This window comes from Rhincodon typus, unplaced genomic scaffold, assembly GCF_021869965.1.
Source record: "Rhincodon typus isolate 14 unplaced genomic scaffold, sRhiTyp1.1 hic_rhity00002047, whole genome shotgun sequence".
In the NCBI taxonomy this organism is placed as follows: Eukaryota; Metazoa; Chordata; class Chondrichthyes; order Orectolobiformes; family Rhincodontidae; genus Rhincodon; species Rhincodon typus.
The window spans coordinates 2,426-25,000 of NW_025967685.1; the positions used below are offsets into that span (position 1 = coordinate 2,426).

The 22,575-nt window shown below is 38.5% G+C and overlaps 1 protein-coding gene across 2 annotated transcripts in view; it reads right to left on the minus strand.

Annotated features, from left to right (window-relative positions):
- The window catches only part of LOC125481413 (zinc finger FYVE domain-containing protein 26-like), a 23,879-nt gene extending 1,664 nt beyond the window's left edge, over positions 1 to 22,215 (minus strand). Inside the window, exons 1-11 of one of the 2 annotated variants that reach the window (XM_048592928.1) lie at positions 22,019 to 22,215; positions 18,498 to 18,774; positions 15,209 to 15,287; positions 15,007 to 15,096; positions 14,179 to 14,734; positions 13,033 to 13,163; positions 10,059 to 10,223; positions 8,778 to 8,866; positions 7,662 to 7,813; positions 6,787 to 6,978; positions 5,899 to 6,585 (exon numbers count right to left, since the gene is read on the minus strand). In XM_048592928.1, coding sequence (XP_048448885.1) covers positions 5,899 to 6,585; positions 6,787 to 6,978; positions 7,662 to 7,813; positions 8,778 to 8,866; positions 10,059 to 10,223; positions 13,033 to 13,163; positions 14,179 to 14,734; positions 15,007 to 15,096; positions 15,209 to 15,287; positions 18,498 to 18,724 — 2,368 coding nt within the window. In that variant the 5' untranslated portion in view covers positions 18,725 to 18,774; positions 22,019 to 22,215. Of the gene's footprint in view, positions 1 to 5,898; positions 6,586 to 6,786; positions 6,979 to 7,661; positions 7,814 to 8,777; positions 8,867 to 10,058; positions 10,224 to 13,032; positions 13,164 to 14,178; positions 14,735 to 15,006; positions 15,097 to 15,208; positions 15,288 to 18,497; positions 18,775 to 22,018 lie in introns of those variants that run through there. The other variant, XM_048592929.1, reaches the window with a different exon arrangement.
- Between the last annotated feature and the right edge of the window lie 360 nt (positions 22,216 to 22,575).

The window sequence follows — 22,575 nt, forward strand, 5'->3', positions numbered from 1 at the left end:
AGAGAGAGAGAGAGAGAGCTGCTTTTACTGGTATTGCTGGGAGGCAACTGAACTACAGGGGTTGTGCGGGAAAGGACCAAGGATGTCCTCCAGCAGTGGAACAGCTCTGTTTCCTGAGAATTCCTGGAAGCTGTGGGAGCTCAGGGGAAGCTGTGCACCACGAATAGTTCAGTACAGTGGAGAGTATGGGTTCAAAATCCCCAAAGCAGCAATTGCTAGATCCAACTGAGCAAGATTAGATCATTTCTCCAACACTTTCTGCTTTTATTTCAGATGTCCAACATTCACAGTACCATGCTGTTATTATATTGTTGAGTTATTTGGTAAACTTGCAAAGTGTTGATGAGGATAGTGCAGTTGATGTTGTGTATACAGACTTCCAGAAGGCATTTGATAATGTACCACAATCATTTTGTGAACAAACACAGCTCTCATAAGACAGTGATAGTGTGTACATAAAACTGTCTCAGGAACAAAAACGGAATATTAATGAATAGCTGTTTATCAGACTAGAGGGAAGTCTACACTAGTTGGTTTGTGTGGACAATGCAGCAATGTATTAAACACAAACTCTTTAATGAAAGTGAGCTAAGATAGCTGCCTACAGTGAATGCACCTCATGGTAGAGGTCATTGGACTATGGCATACATGAGGACTTATGTACACCAGTGTATTTCAATCCAACACTAGTGTTCCCCAGGATTTGGTTTTTGAACCAGGGTTTAGATATAGTTGGCATAAATCTACAAGTCTACAAATGTAATGAAAAATCAGAAGCGTGATAAATAATGTGAAAGCTAGTGATGGGAGTTCTACGTGACATATTTCAGTGGAACAGGTAGACTCATGGCGAGTGAAATTTAACACAGGAAAACATGAACTGATGATATCAAATTATTGATAACAGTGATCATAAGACATAGGAGCAGATGATATCAAAATGTTTATAAAAGTGATCAGAAGATCACAAGACAGAGAAGCAGAAGCACGCATTTTGGTCTACACTGATCTGCTCTGCCATTCAATGAAACAACGATAATCCTCAACTCCACTTTCTTGCCTTTTCCCATCAGCCTTGATTTTCTTACTGATAGACAGATTTTCAATCTCAGCTTTGAATATACAGTCCTCTTGTGTTAAAGAATTACACAGATTCACTACCCTCGGAGAAGAAATTCCTCCTCAGCTCTAATCTAACTAACTGGCCTATTACTCTAGAATATGCCCTCCAGTCCTAGGGAACAATCTCTCCATATTTACCCTGTCAAGCTCCTCGAAACCTTAAATATTTAATAAAGTCACCTCACATTCTTCTAAAAACCAATGAGAACAGGCCTAATCTACTCTTAACACAATTCTTCCATACCTGGTTTCAACCCTGTGAACCTTCTCCGGACTGCTTCCAATGCCAGTATATCTTTCCCTAGATAAGGGGACCAAAACTATTCACAGTATTCTAGGTATGGCCTAATTGTGCCTTGTATAGTTCTAGCAAGATTTCCTGATTTTTCTACTTCATTCCTTTGAAATAAAGGCCATCATTCCATTTGTCTTCTGTTTTATCAGCTAAACTTGCATTCTAGTTTTTCATGATTCATGCACAAGAGTTCCCAAATCCCTTTGCGCTGCAACTTTCTTCAGTCTTTAGTTCTTCCTGCCAAAGTGCATAACCTTACATTTTCCCACAATATATCCACCTGCCAAGTATTTGACCAGTCACTTAATCTGCCTATGTCCCCATGCAGAGATAACAAGGTGTAGAGCTGGATGAACACAGCAGGCCAAGCAGCAGAGGAGCAGGAAAGCTGACGTTTCGGGTCTAGACCTTTCTCCAGAAAAAAATCCCCAAGCAGACTTTTTGTGTCATCCTTAAATTTAGCAAAATACATTCACTTTTCTCATCATTAATATATTGTAAACACTTATGGCCCTTCTACTGATCCCTGTGGTATTCAACTAGTTACAGCTTGCCTTCCTGAAGATGACACCCTTATCCCAACTCGTTGTCTTCTACTCATTACCCAATCCTCTATGCACAGTAATATACTATCCCCAAGCTCATGCATTCTTAATATATTAAAGTAGTAGATGATGCGGTACTTTAACAAGTACCTTTTGAAAATCGAAATATATTACATCCATTGGTTCTCCTTTTGTTAACTCTTCAAAATTCATTAGGCATGATTTCCCCTCAATTAAGCTAACTCCATTTGATTATACTATATTTCTAAATGCTCTGCCGCTGCACATTTCATAATAGATTCCAACCATTTCCTAATAACAGATGTTGAGCTAACTAGTCTATAGTTACCTGCTTTTTGTCTCTTTCCTTTTTGAGTAAGGGTGCAACATCGGAGTTTTCCTATCCTCCAGGACTTTTCTGGAATCTGAGGGTTCTTGGAAGATTATAACCAATGTGTTCACCATCTCTGCAGCTACTACTTCCTTTAAAATTCTAGAGTGCAGCCATCAAGTCCAGGGGACTTATTGGCTTTTAGCCCCATTAGTTTCCATAGCACATTTTTGCTAGTGATAGTTATTGCATTTATTTCCTCTCGCCTTTTCTCACCCCTTGATTATGTAGTATTTTTGGAATACTATCAATGTGATCTATCATAAAAACTGATGTAAAGTACTTATTCAACTCCTCTGCCATTTCCTGGTTTCTCATTATTTCTCCAGCCTCATTCTGTAAGGGGCCTGGGTTCACTTTGGTCCCTCTTCCTTTTTATATACTTAAGAAGTTCTTGCTGTCCATCTTGATATTACTGGTAAGATTACCTTCAAAGTTTATCTTCTCCTGCTTTATTACTTTTTTTGAAAAAAAGTCTTTTTAAAATGTGCCAAATCACTGGCTTACCACTAAAAACTTTGCCACATTATATATTTTTCTTTCAATGGGATGTTATCTTTAACTTCACTGGTTAACCATGGTTGGCTTATCCCCTTTCTAGAATCCTTCCTTCTTACTAGGATATATCTTTGTTGCGAGATATGAATTATTTTCTTAAACATCTGCCATTGTCCTTCAATCATCTGGGCTGCTAAACTCCTTTTCTAGTTCACTTCAGCCAACTCTGCCTTCATTCCTTTATAATTACCCTTAAGTTTTAGCACAGTTTCCCACTCAATTTCCACTCTCCCACTTTGGTATTCAAATGGAATACCAAATTCTCATTACGTTATAGTCACTTATTTCTAGGGGATCTGACATTTATTAAATCTGCTTCAATACATATTACCAGATCCTAAGTAACCTGATCCTGGTTGCATCCATGACATTGTTCTGGAAACTGTCCCGAGTACACTGTATTAATTCTTCCTCATGGTTACCTCTGCCAATCTGATTATTTCAATCTACATGAAGATTAAAGTCATCATGATTAATGTATTGCCTTTTTTACATACTCTCATTATCTCCTGATTTATTCTCTGCTCTATGGCACATCTACTATTGGGGCCCACTAGCATCATGGTCTCCTTGTCATTTCTTATTTCCACCCATATGGATTCTACATCATCAGATTCAAGGTCACAAAGATGAAAGGCAACATGAACAAAATGGCACTTCTATTAACGAAAAAAACAGAGTTGGGTGACCACATAAATCTTTGAAAGTAAGCAAGCCATTCAAAACAGCATATGAGATACTTGGCTTTTTCTGGTATTTTTACTGGAGAATTCATAGGCAAGTTACCTATCTTCACAATATTGCATTGATTTTGCTGCTAAACCTAACAGTAAGGACATATATCGTGCAGCTGAAGGGGGATTTCTGGATTTTTGCATTTCGCTGCACATATAGGAATGTTAGAAGTCGCTGTCTGCTTTACCTCCAATTTAATGGCAGGATCTACTAGTCTCACCTAAAAATTTCCTTAAAGAGTTATTAACCTGACTGATGTCTGGAAACGTTTACTTATGACAGTTAGATTTTATAGCTTTAAAGGGAAGAATCAGCTTCCCACACTAACATAAAACTTCAATTCATTTGACTTCCAAAGAACAATCTAAAGTGAACATACGAAACTTGTGAAAAAAAATCTATAATTATTGTATATTAGTTACATCATACGGGAGATAGGAGAAAGCAATTTGGGCCATCTAGCCTGCTCTGCCGTTCAACTAGATCATGACTTATTTTCATTTTTCGGCACTATTCCCATATTCCTTGGCATCTTTAAGGTCTATACATCTATCAATCTCTGTCTCGAATGACTGAGCCCCCACCGTCCTGTTGGTAGAGAATTCTAAATACATTATTCACAACATTCTGAGTGAAGAAATTCCTCCTCTTTTATTCAAACTCCATGTCTCCCAGTTCTAATAACATGCCTCCCTGACACGATCCAGTCAGGGGAAACATCCTTCCTGCAACTACCTTGTCAAGCCCTGAAAATTTTTGAATGCTTCTATTAGGTCTCTCTCATTCTTCCAAATTCTGGAGAATATAGGCCCAATCTCCTCAATCTTTCCCGACAGGACAATCCTACCAGTTTGGTGAATCTTCGATGCACTTCCTCCACAGCAAGAAAATCTTTCATTAGGCAAGGAAATCAAAACTTGCAGTCGCAGTCTTATCAAAACAATAGCATGAAGATTTCTTTATTCTTGCACTCAAATTCTCTTTCAACAAATGCCATCATACCATCTGCCTTCCTAATTGCCATGCCTGCATGATAGCTTTCAGTGACTTATCAACAAGAACATCCAGGACCCTTTGCACATGAACATTCTCCAATTTCTCACCATTTGGAATATTGCATACAGTTGTGGTCACCACACTACCAGAAGGATGTGGATTCTTTGAAGAGGGTACAGAAAGGTTTACCAGGATATTGCCAGCTATGTGGGATTTTAGCTATAAAGAAAGGTTGGGTAGATTGGGTTTGCTTTCACTGGAATGCAGGGGGTTGAGGGGCGACCTGATCAAAGTTTACAATATTGTGAATGGCATAAACAGAGTGGAAAGTATGAGGCTTCTTCCCAGGGTGGAGAGGTCAATTACTAGGGTTACAGGTTCAAGGTACGAGGTACGAGGTGGGGGTGTGGGGGAAGAGTTTAAAAAGATGTGTGAGGCAACTTCTTCACACAAAGGGTGGCAAGTGCCTGGAATGTGCTGCCAGAGGTGGTGGAGGAAGCAGACACAATAGCAGCGCTCAAGAAGCACCTGGATGAATATATGAACAGGAAGGGAATAGAAGGATACGGATCCTGTAAAAGAAGAAAGTTTTAGTATGGAAGGGCAAAATGTGTCAGCGCAGGCTTCAAGGGCCAAATGGCCTGTTCTCTGTTCTTTGTTTTTAATATTTAAAAAATACTCTGCATTTTTTATTTTTCCAACTAAAATGAGTAACTTCACATTTTTTTGACATTATATGCAATCTGCTAAGTTCTTGCTCACTCTCAGCCTGCCTAAATCCATTTCAAGCCCCTTTGTGCCCTCCTCATCATTCATATTCCCACCTAGCTTGGGTCATCTTTTAAGTTGAAAATATTGATCTGGATATATATTATTATAGTTATAGTTATAGTTTGTGAACAACTGGGCCTCAAACACTGATCACTGCATTACTCCATCAGTTACGCTTACCAACCCAAGAATGATCCATTTATTCCTACTGCGATTCTTAGTCAATTCTCAATTCATGCCAGTATATTAGCCCCACTTCCACATAGTTTAATTTTCTTTCCCCTGATTTCTGTATGGGACATTTATCAAAAGTCCCTTGCTGCCGCTTAGTTCCACCACAGATTCTATATTAATTTATCAAAATTAACTTATATCTCAGTTTATTTTTAAACAGAAGTTCATTTTTGCATTTCTGAAAGAACTCTTGCCCAGTTCAGACCAATCTTGGCTGTTTCCACAATACTATCAATGTTTGCAAGTCTTACCAGTTGTTCCATTGCTCGTCACTACTTTGTACCTCCATTGAGCTTCACAGATATACCTGGAAAGTTGTGCTAATCGACTCTCAAAAGATTCTGCACTAATTGAACAATTCAGGCACTCGACTAACTGTATATCTTCCTTAGGTACACTGCAGGGCGTCCAAGGAATTTGGCATTTCAGTGCCTCCAGATGATCCTTTATCACCTCCAGAAATACGTTCATCGTCACTGCATTCACTAAAAAGTCATTCCCACGATTTACACTCATAGCAAAATGCTTTAGATTCAGATATTCCAGCTGCTCTGTTGTATCATTTTCTGCAGACGCAGACACAAAGTTTTTGACATTCAGTTTCTGCAGACAGCCATTACGGAGGACCCGTGAGCTCTTCTGTGGAGCCTTCTCATCCAAACCAGTGCTCGAGTGCTCACTATGCACAAATTCCAGTGTGGATTCCAAGTGTTCTACAATTCTGTCGAAACCCACTGCTGCTTGTATTTGTTCAGTGTCTCCTTCTTCATCAAGGCAAAATTGTCCTTCATGTCTTGTTTTATCTCCATTGAGGTCATTGTAGGACAAAAATAATAAAGAGAAGATATTCTCCAACACCTCTAATCGGAAAGGAGCAGGGATCATGTGTAGAAACTCTTGACACCGGGACGAATAAAACTTGAAAACTGAAGAACAACCTGTTGTGCAAATAAAAATAAATTTATTTTTCCTGAAAACTGTACTTTCTCACAGCTGCTGATAAAATATTTTACAATGTAGAAGGCAACCAAGTTTGGGCTTTTCCTGATTGCTCAGATAGTTACTATGACATCTACCACAGATCTCTGTCATCGTCATAGATGATATAATAAAGACTACTTAATTGCTCATTTGCTTACCTTGATTCCAGGCATGATCAGTTTCAAGCGAAACATCTTTAACAGCTGCTTCCAGTGACCAATATGGACAGTCCTTACACAAAGATGGCTGATGTGCATTTACACAGATTGCATATATGGCATACTTAAGGGCACACAATGCTTGATACAATGTCACATTTCGCCGCTGAGTCATGCTTTGAGACCTTGCACCTAAAGAATAGAAACAATTAACACAAAAGAAACAAATTTGCCCTACATTTTGCATTTAATGAAATTTTGACACAATAACATTGAATAATTAACAATGCTCAAATCAAATTCTTGATACATTTTCTCTACCGAAAGCTCATATCTTATTTTTTGAAGACATGGATTCCTGTGTAGAACAAACCTCAACACACTTGACACATGGTCACAACAACATCAATTGTATAGATTATATGTGCCAACGTTGAGCTGTGTACTTGTGCCCCATACTGGATGGATTGAAACTTGTAGCCTCCAAATCCACAGTTCCTGATTTTAAAATATTTTATACGGAGAAAGTAGCTTATATAGCCACACTTGTATATCTCCTAGCAATCAATGTACTAAGACATTACATTACTCCTGACCACACAAATATGCATAAAAACAAAGATTCAAGAATAGAATTGTTGATCATATTGAGTTAAGATGAGAAACTAGCCTGTACTGGATGTTAAATTCAACTCAAATTTTCTGAAAATATAGTAATATTCTGTCAGTTACATGCAAATATTATAAGAGTACTACCTTCTGAAATCTCTCACTTTAATTTCAGATTTGCACCCCACACAGCTTACTAGGTGGATATCATAAAAATGCCTTTCAAGAGCTCAAAGCAACTAAAAGAAACTAATAATTGTCATCACCATTTCCATTAGCAGGTTGTTTCTGAAGGAGGCCAATGACATCTTCCACTTTCAGTGCAGGCAGGTTTGTAAGGTGATGCAAACTATACAAAGCAGAGTGGCAGTCCAAACTGTGCAAATGGCGAATAAAATCCGTTTCAGGAATGCTGTTCCTAAGAGATTTATTTTAGAAAAGGGCAGGAGCACAAGTTAGACCACATATCCTTGGTTACTAATTTATCAAAACAAAAGGACTAATTTTAACCCTGCCACATAAGCCCTAAAATTGGACTCCTGCACTTAGGTGCGAGCTATGGGTTAGTTAGTAATGCTGCGACCAAATTCAGAAGATTCTGCTTTTGTGTCCCACTCCAGGACTTGAGCACAAAAATCAAAAAAGTGACACTCCAGTGAAGAAGTGCACAAAGTGCCATCTTTCAGATGAGATATAAAACAGATGCTTCATCTGCCCACTTAGGTGGCTGTTAAAGATCACAAGTCACTACTTGGAAGCGCAGGGAGTTATTCCCATGTCCTGGCCAACATTAACCCCCATCTTTCCTATATAACAAGAGTGATCACACTTCAATAGTACATTGTTGGCTATAAAATACATTGGGATATCTGGTGTTCGTGAAACCTACTATATAAATGCAAGTCTAATTTTTAATCATCCTGTTCCTGTTCCAATCCCCCACAGCTGTCATGCTGAGGGTCACTACAAGTGTTGAGAGCCTCAGTAAACAAGCCATGAGCATATGATGGGACATAGAAGTGCATTGCAATTCCGGAGTCCAAAAGGACACAGGAGGAAAAAAAAAGATGCTTTATTGGTGGAAGCAGATATGCCAATGAAAATTCCAGTACATATCCAACAATACTATTAGCTGCAGTTTCCAATACAAAGAAATATAGATACTAATTGATTATCCTCCCCAATGGTATCTAGCATTGAGACACCAAAACTGAAAGTGGTGCTCTTGCTAACTCGGCATAAACAGGAGACGGAGAAAACTTGTCAGTAAATATTTATTAGCTTTAATTTTCCTGAAATATGAAAAGAATTACTTCAATTATGTAAATCTGAAGATTACAACAAACAATGATCGAGAGAAACAAGAATGGAAAAATAATTACCTGTTCCATTTCAAACACCACGCAAGAACCTCAATGTGAGAAGACAACCCACCACAGAAGTCTTGGAGCACAGCATCGCAACATTGCTCCTGAGAGGAACATCAAAATTAATATTAACAGTGTGGCTTAGTTACAAAGCTGTCCTCTTGTAAGCAAATTATAAGAAATACAAGGCTGCAACATTCAGATAATTTAAACCACATAGGGGTCAAGATTTTTGGATTGGAAGTTGTAAAACTTTTTGTCCAAATTTTCAAAGTAAACCTAGCTATTAGATTTCCTACGTTGCTTGTCAGTTCAAAAAACTTGGTGAAATCCAAAGATGTAGAGGAAAGAAAGAGAATTAAAATCGCACATTTCACGACCACAAGTCTTCCCGATGCACAGCGAATGATGTGTAGTCATCGTTGTAACACAAGGAAACAGTGCCTAATTTACAAACAGCAAGGTCCCATAATCTGTAATGTGACAAATAAATCAAATGATCTGGGTTTTTAAGTGATACTGATTGAGGAAGAAACATTAGCCAGGACAATGAAAGAACTGGCTAGCATCAAAGAGTGCCTGTGGAATTCTCTGCAACTATCCAGGAGCTAGAAAGAACATCAGTATAACATATCGGCCAAAACATGGCACCTCAAACATTTCCTCAGTACCACACTAGAGTATAAACCTTCAGATTTCTGGAGTGAGGTTGAACCCAAGACCTTCTCAATCAGAAATAGCAGCGCTGTTGCTAACCCAAAAGCTTCCTATAATCTCTAACATACTGAAACTGTCCAAATACATTGTGCTTTTAGAGCCAAAGGAGTGTGTTAAGGTCCTAAAGCTGTTAAAACTATTGCATCCACCTAATCCCTTCTCAATGTTTGAATTCCGACTTTGGTTTTGTGATGGTGGGCGTTCAGCAAAACATAAAAAACCAATGTCTCGACATAATAAGATGCTGCAGTATTTATGAATTTCAGACTCCCAAATCTGAAACTAAGTCAATAGATAAAAGGTACTAGGACTCAAGTAAATAATTTGCTCGATCAGTCATGCTGCATGGTAGGTGATGCAGAAATAAGTTTGGTTACTTGCGGCTAAGAATTTACTATTGGGTCATTTATATATCCCTAATTTTATTATCTTTGCTTTGCTTTTGAAATGACCATTCTTACATCACAAAATAAATTTTTTGAATCATTTTTGCAGTCACCAGTGACGAATAATCTTACATTCACAATGGCTGCATAACTGAGGCATTTCACGAACTTTCACCATCAACATCGTCCATACCTTGCTTTGATGGAGCGTACATAGTAGATTCTGAGCTGATTCTAGACTTTGGCAGTGAGTCCACCCCAGCAACACCATGAGTCGTGAAAGAGGCTTGAATGTCTTCTTCGTTAATTTGCTTAAAGTGCTGTAATCCTCCCGCTTTATTAATTGCAAAGCAGTAGCCTGACAAAGTAAAAAAAATGAATAATGAGAACAGTGCAGCACACATTCACTGTGCAATCACAAATCACTCATTACAACAAATACCAATGTTAAATCTAGAAAATAGGTTTAACTGGAATGTCAAGAAGACTGCTCATCAAGAGATGTATCTACTAAAAACTCATGCTGCTTGGTCGTGTCTCCAAGGTGGTTTCATGACTCACTGGGTAATGCACTAGAAATCAAGTCCCATTATTTCCACAGTCATCACAAATGTGAAAAAGTTCCCTAAGATGGGGCGTTTCAAGACTGGGGGACATTTTTAAGGTGAGAGGAGAGAGGTTTAAAAAAAAAGACATGAGGCAATTTTTTTTTCCACAGAGTGGTTCGCTTGTGGACTGAACTTTGAGGAAGTGGTGGATGCAGGTACAATTACAATGTTTAAAAGACATTTGGATGGATACACGAACAGGAAAGGTTTGGAGGGATATGGGCCAGGAGCAGAAAGGCAGAACTACTTTAGTTTAGGATTATGGTTCAGCATGAACTGGTTAGACCGAAGGGTGCGTTTCCGTGCTGTATGCCTCTATGACTCGATAAACCATTCCAAGTCCCCAGTTTACCTGACTGAGGAACCCAGGTTTAAAGAAAACACACAAGGTTTCTATACTTAGCTGTTTCTGTTATTTATTGCAAGCTGGTTGTTTTAAATTTCTGGTAGAAAAGGAACATGAGTTACCAACTCAAAACTCTATAACTTAAGTCCTACTCCTTTTAAAAGATTCCTCCATGCATACAAACAGACACGAAGAGGCAAGACAAAACAGAATTACTACGGGTGAGGAAGGAATAAAACGAAAGTCAGTGAAGCATAACTGTAACATTAGTCTAGTGTAAATAACAGTTAATGAGATGTTTCCCTTCAGTTCCTTTTGCCTCTTTGAGGAGGACATAAGATTGTGGTCACACCAATTCTCAATCTTCAAGTCCCCAGTTGGGGATTTGCCTTTCTGTGTCTCTAAAGTTGGTTTTTCTCTTTCTCCTTTCAAGAAAGGAATTTTCAGAGTTTGCAAGAAAGTAGCTATTTTGTTTTACTTCTACACTCAAAAGGGGGAGGTAGAGAAAGAGGCAGAGATATTTTCTCCTTTACAGGCTAGATTTTTCTGCAGTATTGTTCAAACATAAAGCTGTAGCTATTTGCCCAGGAACAATGCTGCACATATCTGAGCATACACAACTGGCTGTGGTTGAAAAATTGTTCAAAAGTCTGTCACTGGACAAATGCCCATGATGCCAGGGTATCTAACATGCTCTCCTCATTGCTTGAATAAGGCTACCTCGTAGGTGCAACAAACACAATTTCAGTAACTTTTTTTTAAAAAAGTTACCGAATCTTCTTCCAGCGTGCCTTGTTTTAAAGCAGTATCTTTTCCCATTTTAAGGTCACAGTCCAAAAAACGAAAGTAGTCTTTACACCAGACACTTGGGGTCAAGGAAAGGCAGTGAGAACTGCACAATTGTCAAAATTAATTTAATTGCAGTGTACCTTTCAAAGGAGAAAATGAAAAAAGAAATATTCACGCTATGCACTTAACACAAGTGTTATCAGGTCAACTACAATACAGTGAAGATTAAAGGATTCGTAAATAAATAATTAGACAAAAACGCACCTCAATTTAATCAAGTTATTTTCTTATATCACATGCAATTTCAATTTCAATGATGGGTGCACTCAATTCTGAATCAAATTTTACTCAGAAAAGCCAATGGCAATTACATCAAATGATCAGGGCATTTTGCCACTGAAGTATTAAAATCACATCAGGCAATTTAAGTTACATGGTGGTGTCAGGAGACCTGACTTACACATCTGAACAAACCGATTAAAAATATACAAAAATACTATAAATGATTACATATTACAGTAATTACACTGACATGAATCTGAGAAGCACCTGCATTGCAAAGCAAGGAAATGCTACAATCTGAAAATATAACAGAGGATTGCTACTGGAGTTTACAGTTTAGTAAAAGACAGATTATATTTAAGGTTTGCATAAGAGAGCGAAAAACAGCAATCAGCTAGCTTCAGACTTTGCTCATGAATTTTAAAAACAAGTTTTCACGGTTTTTGAAGTGAAGTACGTGCAACATTAATAATGAAAACAAGTGATTCAGAATGAAAGTTATAGGATTCCTTGTGATACTATTGAAATTTTATAGACAATCATTAATCTGCATAAAAGTGGCTTTCTACATGACTCACTGCAAAGTGGCCGGGCACACCACAACTCTGGCCATAGCTAGTCTATACCAATTAACCACACCAAGTAGTTATTTTACATCTTGCATATGATGAGATACTTCTGTGACCTAAGCACATAAAATAATCCAAAATGATAAACAAGGCTACCAACATCTGAAACAGGTAATAGAAGAATGAAATGCTGAGTGGAAAAATGGTGGACATCTTCGGAATCAGCTCGAGCAGACATGTTGGGCCAAATATTTTCCTTCTGTACCATAACAATTCTATGAATCACTGAACCAAAGTCACCACTTTGTTCCCAAGCTTACTTCCTTTACCATATTGCTTGTGGCTATCTGATTAAGCTTGTTAATTGAGCATCAAGATCAGAGTTCGGGATTTTTTTTTGTTGCAAACATAAAACGTTGTAGATTGCAGAGTTTAAAAAGGCTCCTTCATGAAACATGTGGCAATAGGTACATGGTAACATGTCTCACCCTGAACCTGATTCCACATTTATTATTGAACATTTGATTCAAAAATCAAAGCCACATATCCTGTTCCCTTGGTCCCAATACATACCAGAACCTGTTCCAGAAAGTGCTTACTGGTGCTCATGCTGTAGAAGTAGGCTGCCTTCCAAGAAAGAGGTTCCTCAGAGTCTGCTAATGACGCTAACGTAACTTTTTCAGCCTCTGATAGTCCAAGAGAAACTGAAAAAAAACCGAAAAGAAAATGAAAACAAATTTTAAAAGTCAAATAGCGCAGTTCAACACTCACACACTGCTGCTTTGAAGTACATTCCAGTATCAACCTTGAGATTAGCATCTAAGGTGTCAAAAATGATTACCTAATGTACAGAAGATCAACAACCTTAGCCAAGCCTGTCTTTTCCAGTCAGAATGTGTCTGACAGGGAGAATGTTTAAACCATTTCTTTCAAATGGAGACTCTAGATTAACCTATCCAATTTTTCAAATACCTTGGAATACTTCCAGGAATCAAGCTTTATTTTACATAATGCTTCTCATTAGATACTAATAGTCTGTAGCCAAATATTAATTGAAGTATATGAACTGAGAGGGTCAAAGTCCCTGATTATCAGGTAGCTCAAGGTCATAACAGACAGGACCCTGGTAACTAAAGTTTTAATCCAAGAGCCAAAAATATTTAATTTTTTCCACTGTGTGGAGGTTCTCATTGTCTCAAAGATTGTCTGAATTACTGCTGCAAATTGTTATTTTAGTTTTAAACCTACTGGAGCCATTTTTGGAAATACAGCACAAGCAGAAAACAGGGAGATTGAGGTTACATGTGACTGACTCAGGCCACCAGGTTTTGGTCACTGTACTGATCAAACGAATGGTGGAAATACACTGTATGCTGGTTAATAATGGTAATAACAAGGTGCAATGTTTGAAGTAGCCATTAATATTAAATATCTGCTGCCAGAAAAGTGTACATGTAGATATGGTTTAATGCCAGCATTGAGCTTGTTCATCATATCTCAATCGCAGAGAATAGTGACCTATGCAATTTACAGGAGAACTTGCATTCCTGTGCATGTTTCTTAGTTCAGCAAAGAAATATAAAATAGCCTGGGATCAGAATGCGGTGTGCAATAACTGCAAAATAAACATTTATAAATTATTAGCTTGAGAAGGAAATCAAATACAGTTCTTTCTATTGCAAGAATGGTAGTGGAAATTTGAATGAGGTTACTGATTACCTCTTTGAGGTGAGATTTGCGCTACCAGCTTTTCTTTGTTCTTCTTGATGGATACAGTGCTGTACAAATTAATCAGAGTTTGGTTTGATTTTCTAAGCATGAAACCAAGTAAGTGCTCCTCACTCAGTCCATATTCTGTCGCACAGCAAGCATCATAGAGCTCCTCACATAACTGCTGGGTTTCATAGGCCTGCCTTTCCACATCAAAAGTAAGCACAGAAACAACAGCATATATTTGTTTTTCTGTTAACTCATGCACATCCATGACAGATCGATTCTTGGCATTTCCCTTGCGAGCTTCTTTTAGTGTACACAGAGCATCCTGCAGAAAGTCGATGAATAGTTTCTGTAGCCTATGGTTGTGCTCCACAGCAGAACTTTCACTACTTTCTACCAACAAATAAGAAACCACAGCCTTCACAAGTTGAGGGTTCCTGGGTAAAAGTTTCCACAAAGAAGAAAATGCCTCAGGACTTAGTGTATAGGCACTGATGTCCTCTTGCTTCTCAATCATCACATCAGGATTATGACATTTAAAAAATATATCATTTAGTTCCTGTGCAGAGAACAATATAAATAATTAGTATCACAGAATATGCAGTTCTGTCATTATTAATCAAATCATCCATGAACTGAGTAGTACGACACAACATATCAATGCATTGAATATTTTAAGGTAAAACACTACTATAATTTTAAAAATTACACAGCTACATAATATAGAATTAAATTGATCACACATACCAGTAATAGTTGATACCTGACTCAATTAAGAGCTCAACTTAACAAAAAAAACACTGAAATGCTATAAAAATATCAAGACATTACCTTTAAGACATCTTGAGAGATCTGTGGCTGTAGCTGTTCCAGGAGCAAAAAGAATTCAATCTCCCTTCTGACAAATGGTGGAAGTGATATCTGGTGCAAAAAGATAATGGCTATTTCAGAATTAAAGAATAAGATGTGAGGAAATGAACAGAAAAGAATGAACATTTTCTACAGAATCACAGAGTGTGCTATGCCCATTTACCTGTTCATGTGACCACCACCGTTCTAGCTCCAGTAGCCACAGCCAGGCAAGTCGATGAGGGCTAGAAATCGTCTCCCACCTGCACACAAATAACTAGTCAGAAGTCAGAATTTTAACAAGTTAATGGTCAAATGAAATTTTTTTTTTCCCCCTGGATTAGTTCTGAAATACATCAGTTCAGAAACTTTGAGTAGGCCCAAGAAACTGTGTCAATGAGCAGAAACGTGGAAGATAGTGTTTGGATGAAAAAAGCACTTTTTATTACCACATTTTAACATTTTGCAACTGTTTTATGCTTCAAGTAAGTAGTTGTTTCTACAGGGTTTTCCAGTCTGTAAATATTTTAACCGACCTGTTCAGGTGTATTATGAAATGTCAGAGGTAGATGGGATTTGAAGGTGAACTTTCTGGCTGAATATTCATGTGCACAAGAGCCTTTATTATCACTTTTCATTGGGCATTCTAGCATCATACGAAAAACCGGAAAATTCCACAAACAAAAAGGATTCAGGTCCCAACCATTCCATACTTGTGAGATTAGAGTGACTTTAAGCATCCTGCAGAACGCAAAAGCAAAAAATATACCACATCCTATGAAAAATGTACTCAAGATCCCATTATGGACTGCAAGCTTATTCAATGAATCGTTAAGCTAAATGGATAATGGAAAACCTAAGGCTGAGCTAAATTAGCCAATCATATTAGCCTCAGAACCTCTAGATTTGGGAAGAAAACATCGATCAGAATTCTGATGGTTGTTCAGTGACATTCCCTCCCACTGGAAGAGTGCATGAATACACGCTGGCTAATGAGAGGATTGTGTTGATCTTTGCAGCCAAAAGTCTATCAATATCTACTGTCAAACATGCACCTTGAGGGAGCTACTAAGATTGATCAGTATTTATGTACAAGAGCAAGAAACCAATAATTTTCGGCAACGTAGGAAATAAACCATTCAGGAAGAATAAAATATATAGATTACTACACAGAAGTTCAAGGACAGAATCCCAAATTCCGAATCGTTGATGCAGCATTTTGATACCATACATCTGTATTGTAAAAGCTGTTGAAGGCATTATGACTTAAAAGGAAGTCCTGTATCGGGTCCCGACCCGAAACGTCAACTTTCCTGCTCCTCTGATGCTGCCTGGCCTGTTGTGTTCCTCCAGCTCCACATTGTGTTATCTCGGACTCCAGCATCTGCAGTTCTTACTGTCTCTAATCATACTTTCAGTTCTTTTTGGATCAATGGCTTAGGTCATAATAAACTGTGATCATGTGCCTGCAAGTAGGTTAAGATCGAGCCATACATGTGGTTTGCTCTTTCTCAACAATCTAGCTTTGGAACACCAACAGGCACATGATGTCAATTCAGTGAATCCAAAGCCATGATGTCAGAAGGAACTGAAAGCGCAGACACAGACACTTTAATCCTTGATGGGACTGCAAAAGAAGTTGTTAACAGGAATAAAACGAAAAGTGTTTCAGAAGCAATGGCTATGAAAGTAATAGATTTCATACATGGAGCACTGTAAAAGATTTCAGAAAGTGACTGAATGGTAAGAGAAACAGGTAGACAGCTGGCATGTAATTTAGAAGAAGTGAGATGATGTATTTTAGGAGAAACACAAATTAAAAATGGTGGTTGAAATTTTGGTTTTGGGCAAGTACCCGAAAACTTCAATTTACCGATTTTTTCAGTCAATGCTGAGTTCTTCCAGTTTGGTTCAGTTTTAGATTTCTTGCATCTGCAGCTTTTGTTCAACCAACAGATGCATACACCTAATAGAAAGACATTGGATATGGACGAACAGAGACCACAGGATTCATAAATACAGTTCTTGAAACTGAGAGCCCAAGTACATAAAGTCAGAAAATAAAAGTGAGCAGAACTCCGTTTTAAAGATGTCAATGGTAGCCACGATGTGGAGGTGCTGGTGTTGAACTGGGGTGGACAAAGTCAGAAGTCACACAACACCAGGTTATAGTCCAACGGGTTTATTCAAAATCACAAGCTTTTGGAACATTGTTTAGCTGATGTCACCCGACAAGGAGCAGCACTCCAAGAGACTGTGATTTCAAATAAAACCTGCTGTCGGGTGGCTTCTGACTATGTTTTAAAAGAAGGGCCAATAAAAAACAAAAGCAAAGCAATGAATTAATTAGGATTAGGATCATGTGAAATTTTGAGCAACCCATTATGGAAAGGGGATAGAAAATATACAATGTATATTCCCAGAATTATACCAAAATGGGAAACTAAACTGATGAAGGGATACTTGAGATATTGCAATATTTTACTATCAGGCAAGAAGCCTGTAAAGAAAGGGGTTTAACATTCTGCTGGGAGAGTCAAAAATCAGCATTATCAATTTAAGATTACATCCAACAGTGAGGAGAAAGCTTGAAATTTCCTTGCACAGAACAAGTGTTAAAACTTAGAATGTATTTTCACAGTTGAGGCAAATATCTTTGCTTCTATTGAACGAGTAATGAAAATGCAGAACTTGCAAATGGTTGAACCAAATAAGATAGTTTCACTTAAGTGGAAAGTAGAAACCTAATGAGTAGGAAGGAACAGAAAGATGCATTGATGCTTTTAGATGACATCAAGTGAGGGAAGGGTCAAGCAGACTACAAACACCAACACAGACTGTTTGAACCAAATGACCTGTACTGTAAGGCAGAAGGTTTACCTTCTTTATGTGCATGTGGCATGTGTGTCACTGGCTATGGAAGCATTTAGTGCCCATCTCTAATTACCCAAAGGGTACTTAAGGCCCACACTGTTGTGGGCCTGGAGTCACATGTAGGGTAGACCAAGTAAGGATGGCAGATTTCCTTCCCTAAAGGACAACAGTGAACAGAATGTGTTTTTACAACAATCAAGAAGGGTCTAGGCCCGAAACGTCAACCTTCCTGCTCGGCCTGTTGTGTTCATCCAGCTCTACACCTTGTTATAACAGTGGTCATGCAGTTGCCTTTAGGCTAGCTTTATATTCTACAATTTTTTTTATTGAATTCAAACCTCACACCTGCCATGGTAGGATCTGAACCATGTCCCCAGAACATTAGCCTAGTGTTCTGGATTACTAGTCCAGTGATGTTATCAATACACCACAATCTCCTTCAAAGTAAATAAAATTTACAACAGAGAGAAATAAGCCCATGAGAAATGATAAGAGAGTAGGATCAGTTTTGGTTTGTTCTAACTATCAGGCAGCTCAGACACAAAGAGCTGCATGGCCTTGCCTGTGCTGCAAAATCCAAGCTTCTCCAGAGTACTCACCTTAGCTTATATGGACAGACAATGATTGCCTGGAGGATTTCCTTCACTTGTCCTGCACCACCAGCTTGCCATTGCCTTAGTTGGGGCATACATGCTTGTGCTAAGGCCCAGTTCCCCAGCCGCAACTGCTCACAAAAGAACACAAACAGTCTCTCTAACGAGTCATCTTCCTCCTTCCCAAATGGATGCGTGTTCGTAGTGTTCATTCCAGATGAAGATTCTTCCATGGTGAAGATATTTTACATTATAGGCCAATAAACCACTTAGAATGCATTGTCTGCAAATTAAGGAAACCATTAAAAACTTAGTGATACTTGCACTATCGTGGAATCTTAAAAAGTTATAGATTAAACACAAAAGTAGTTATTGTCACAACATTCACATTTTAATCCACATAATAATCTATCAATGGCCTGAAAGGGTAGATAAATCATAGGTTCATTGGTTATTGATGTTAAAAATGCACACTACAAGTGCTCACCAAAAAAATTTGGACTTATAAATTTACAAGATCTGAAACAAGGAAATGCCTATTTTCTCCAAAATTAAACATCATTAATAGAATTGGGAGAAAATACAGCTTTGAAATCTGATTTTTAAGAATATAATTTCATTGCCATTAATTAAAATTAATTTTCCCAATTTGCATTTGCAGTCATTTCAACCATCTGTTATTTTTGAATTTTCAACTGTCCTAGCAACGGCCAACACTGATTTGGATCAGGAATGTATTATCTTGCATTCGTGTCAAGCTGAGAAAATCACTATCCTATGCTTTCTACGTTTCAGTATTCTACCAGCATCAAACCTCTCAAATACAACATTTAGCAATAAGTTCAAGCTACAGGAACAATTCACTTTTCCACGTACTCATAAACCATGTTTATCGTATATGATTTTATGAAAATGGAATTGAAATCTAAGTATGTAAAAAAAAAACCTACTTCCTCCATTTAATATTGTCTCCACTATAAGCTCTGCTGAAGTTCTCTTTCATGCTTTTAATATCTCCACAGTTGACTATTTTATGCTCTCCTACCACACTACCATTCTCCACCATCTGTAAACTGAAGCGGACGAAAAATCAACAGCATGTATCTCAAGTCCCAATCTCCACACCAAGTTACATCCACTCATCACCCCTGTGCTCACTAACCAGTGACACTTCAATTTTAAAGTTCTTGTCCTTGTTTTCAAATCCCTTCATAGACTCACTGCTCTCTATCACTATATTCTCCACTTGCCTTACAAGCCTCAGAGATATGTAAACTCCTCTAATTTTAAACTCTTGGTCATCCCTCCTTTTAACTTCACCACCGACAACCATGTTTCCTGCTGTCTAGAAGATAATCTCCACAATTTTATCCTTGAAGTTCTCAAGCTTTCTCTCTTCCTTCAAGTTCTGCCTTAAAATCTACCTCTCTCAGAGTTTGTTATCCTATGTAGTTCATTGCCAAACGTTAAAAAGTCTGTGAAGCATTACAGGACAACTTACTATGTTGAAGGTGTAATGCAATGTTATTGCAAGTCATTGCTGCTGTTGATAAAATCCAACTCAAAATCTGACAGCAAAAGAGGAAGAAGAAAGAAGTACCAGAGATTCAGAATTGGATTTGGATGTACCACTGACAGGTTCAGAATTTAACAGACAGAAGGAGGCGATCAGCCCACAGTCCAGTCTGTGGCAAACTCAATTTGCCTAACTGCCACTGCAGAAAAGAATATCAACGTTCTGCACTGTCGGTGGAACCAATCTATATCCTCATATTAAATCATTTAGGTTTGAACTGAAACAAAATAGGAAATAAATGATTTTCTGCCAAAACAATTAAATCATTCATATGTACCGGGTCTCAATTTCATACTGATTCTATGATGCATGGTTTGCAAACAGATCAGTAATTTGCAACATGCTCTCTCTCCAATCAGAGCCTGACTGTGTACAAACTTTGATCATTTAAGAATTTTTCTGATTTAAAAACATTAAAAATTTGTCTGAAAGTTCAAGACTTTGCATCAAACTCTATATATATATCACAACTAAAATTTAACCTAGTTTTCCAAGTCAAGAGCTCAAATATATTACAGCTCTTAGCTTTAATATAGATGAGAATCACATTGGTAAGTTGTTTTTGTCATTGTATATCAGAATCACTTGACAACAACACACAAACAGCTGTACAATGATGTACTAAAAAATACAAAACGGACCAGAGACCAAAACCTTCTCTAGCTCCAACCAAGCCAAGAAAAGCAAATGTTAAGACAAATCGTCCTGGGTTGAACTGATCAAACAAAATTTCAAGTTGCTGCCACTGCACAAACCGAGTTGTTCATTTCTCTCAATTGTGCGCACCTCATCTGTTTAAACTTAGTTCTCCAATTTTGTGCCCTAACAGTAAGGCAGTAAAATGAAATGCTTAACATCAGGAGCATCATACACATTAAGAATGGCCTCAATCACAACAAAAAATATCAAGCTACAAATTTAATTTTAACAGACTATAAGAAATCAATTCAAATATTTCAGTGAATTTCCACATTGAATGTTATCACAAAGCCAGTGTACTAGTGAAAGCAGAATCTCCCACCATTTTTAGATCAGCCAAACATCCAGAAAATACTCTCAATTTTTGAGAATTATTTCTTGAAGAATAGGACCGTGTAAAGAATTTTTACAGAATGATCAACTTAAATTTGCCACAGCCACCAAACAAAGTCATTGCAAAGATCTGTCCACGTAGCTACTGCGCACTGGATGTCGTGTGAAATCTCACATAAAACTAGTCTTTATTTAGCTGCCAGCACAAGATTTTAAATCAGATAGCTAAGAAAGACCATAGCTTTGCCTAAAAAAAAAAATGAGATGTCTAATTTCAACTGGGGTAACACAGCATTACAATTGCCTTCTTGTGTATCAGAATGAGGAGGAGACAGGGTTTTCAGTCCAGATCACTCTACAGTAATTCGTGTTGAAAAATGCATTGTATGTGTATATATACAAATAAGACTACAATCACCTGTTCCCCACAGTAAAACCAAGTGCCAATATGCAGAGTACGGACATTCTTGAGAGCTCCCCCCAGATACCCTAAAGTGTAACAGTGACAACGAGTTCAGACTCGCTACAGAGGTTTACCTTGAACGGATGATGATTCAAATTTATTGGAGAACAACTTTCGGCAAGGGTGATGCATGGAAGGTGAACCAGTATTTACGTACACACGTTTATTTTGCAAGAACTTACTTCGGTGACTAAGCAGTGACAATATGCCGCATGCTGTTTAGTTTTCGGTTGTTTTGTTCAGAAGCCAGGGAAGATTGTGTTTCCAGACAGAAGGGCAGTGGGTCCAGAGTAATTGGATCAGGTGGGAAACCGCACTTTGAACTGACACATTCCCCACTTCCCCACTTCCCCATTATACCCCACTCCCCACTACCCACTGCCCACTGCCTCTTTAGAGAAACTCCCACACACTTAACTCACTTCCCCGCCCCCACCCCCTTCCGAAAAGCCTTACTTTATATCGCTCCCAGGGCAGTGATATTCCACCGACTACCTTAGGAAGCTGTTTTAAGACTGGACGAAGATATGGTCAAACTCCGCAGCTGCTCCTGCTTCAGCCGAGCCTCGTCTGGCCGGGCCAGCGTCACGTGACGGCAGGGCCGGTCAGCTGATCAGCTCGGCCCCGCCCACCGACCCGGGTCACGGCTCACGACTTCCGGTCGCGTCTCCACGGCAACGGGCGGCTGATGCCCTCTTCTCCGCGGCACCGCCGCTTTCACAGGGCGGCACACCGGCTCTTCAGGGCACATCCCGTCCGACCGACGCTCACAACCCGTTAGCAACGCAGCGTTAAGGAACTTTGCATTTCTGTAGCGCCATCAGGATGTTCGTCGTAAACTTTTTCCTACAGGCAATGGTAACGCGGCACAGCAAGCTTCCCACAAGCAGCGCGGTGATATTACTACTCCGAGTGGTTGTATTATCTAAAAGGAGGTTACCTGCATTTGGGCCAGGATTTCCGGGAAATGGCCATTTTGTGTGTGTGTGGGTAGGGTGGGGTTCATAGAGTCA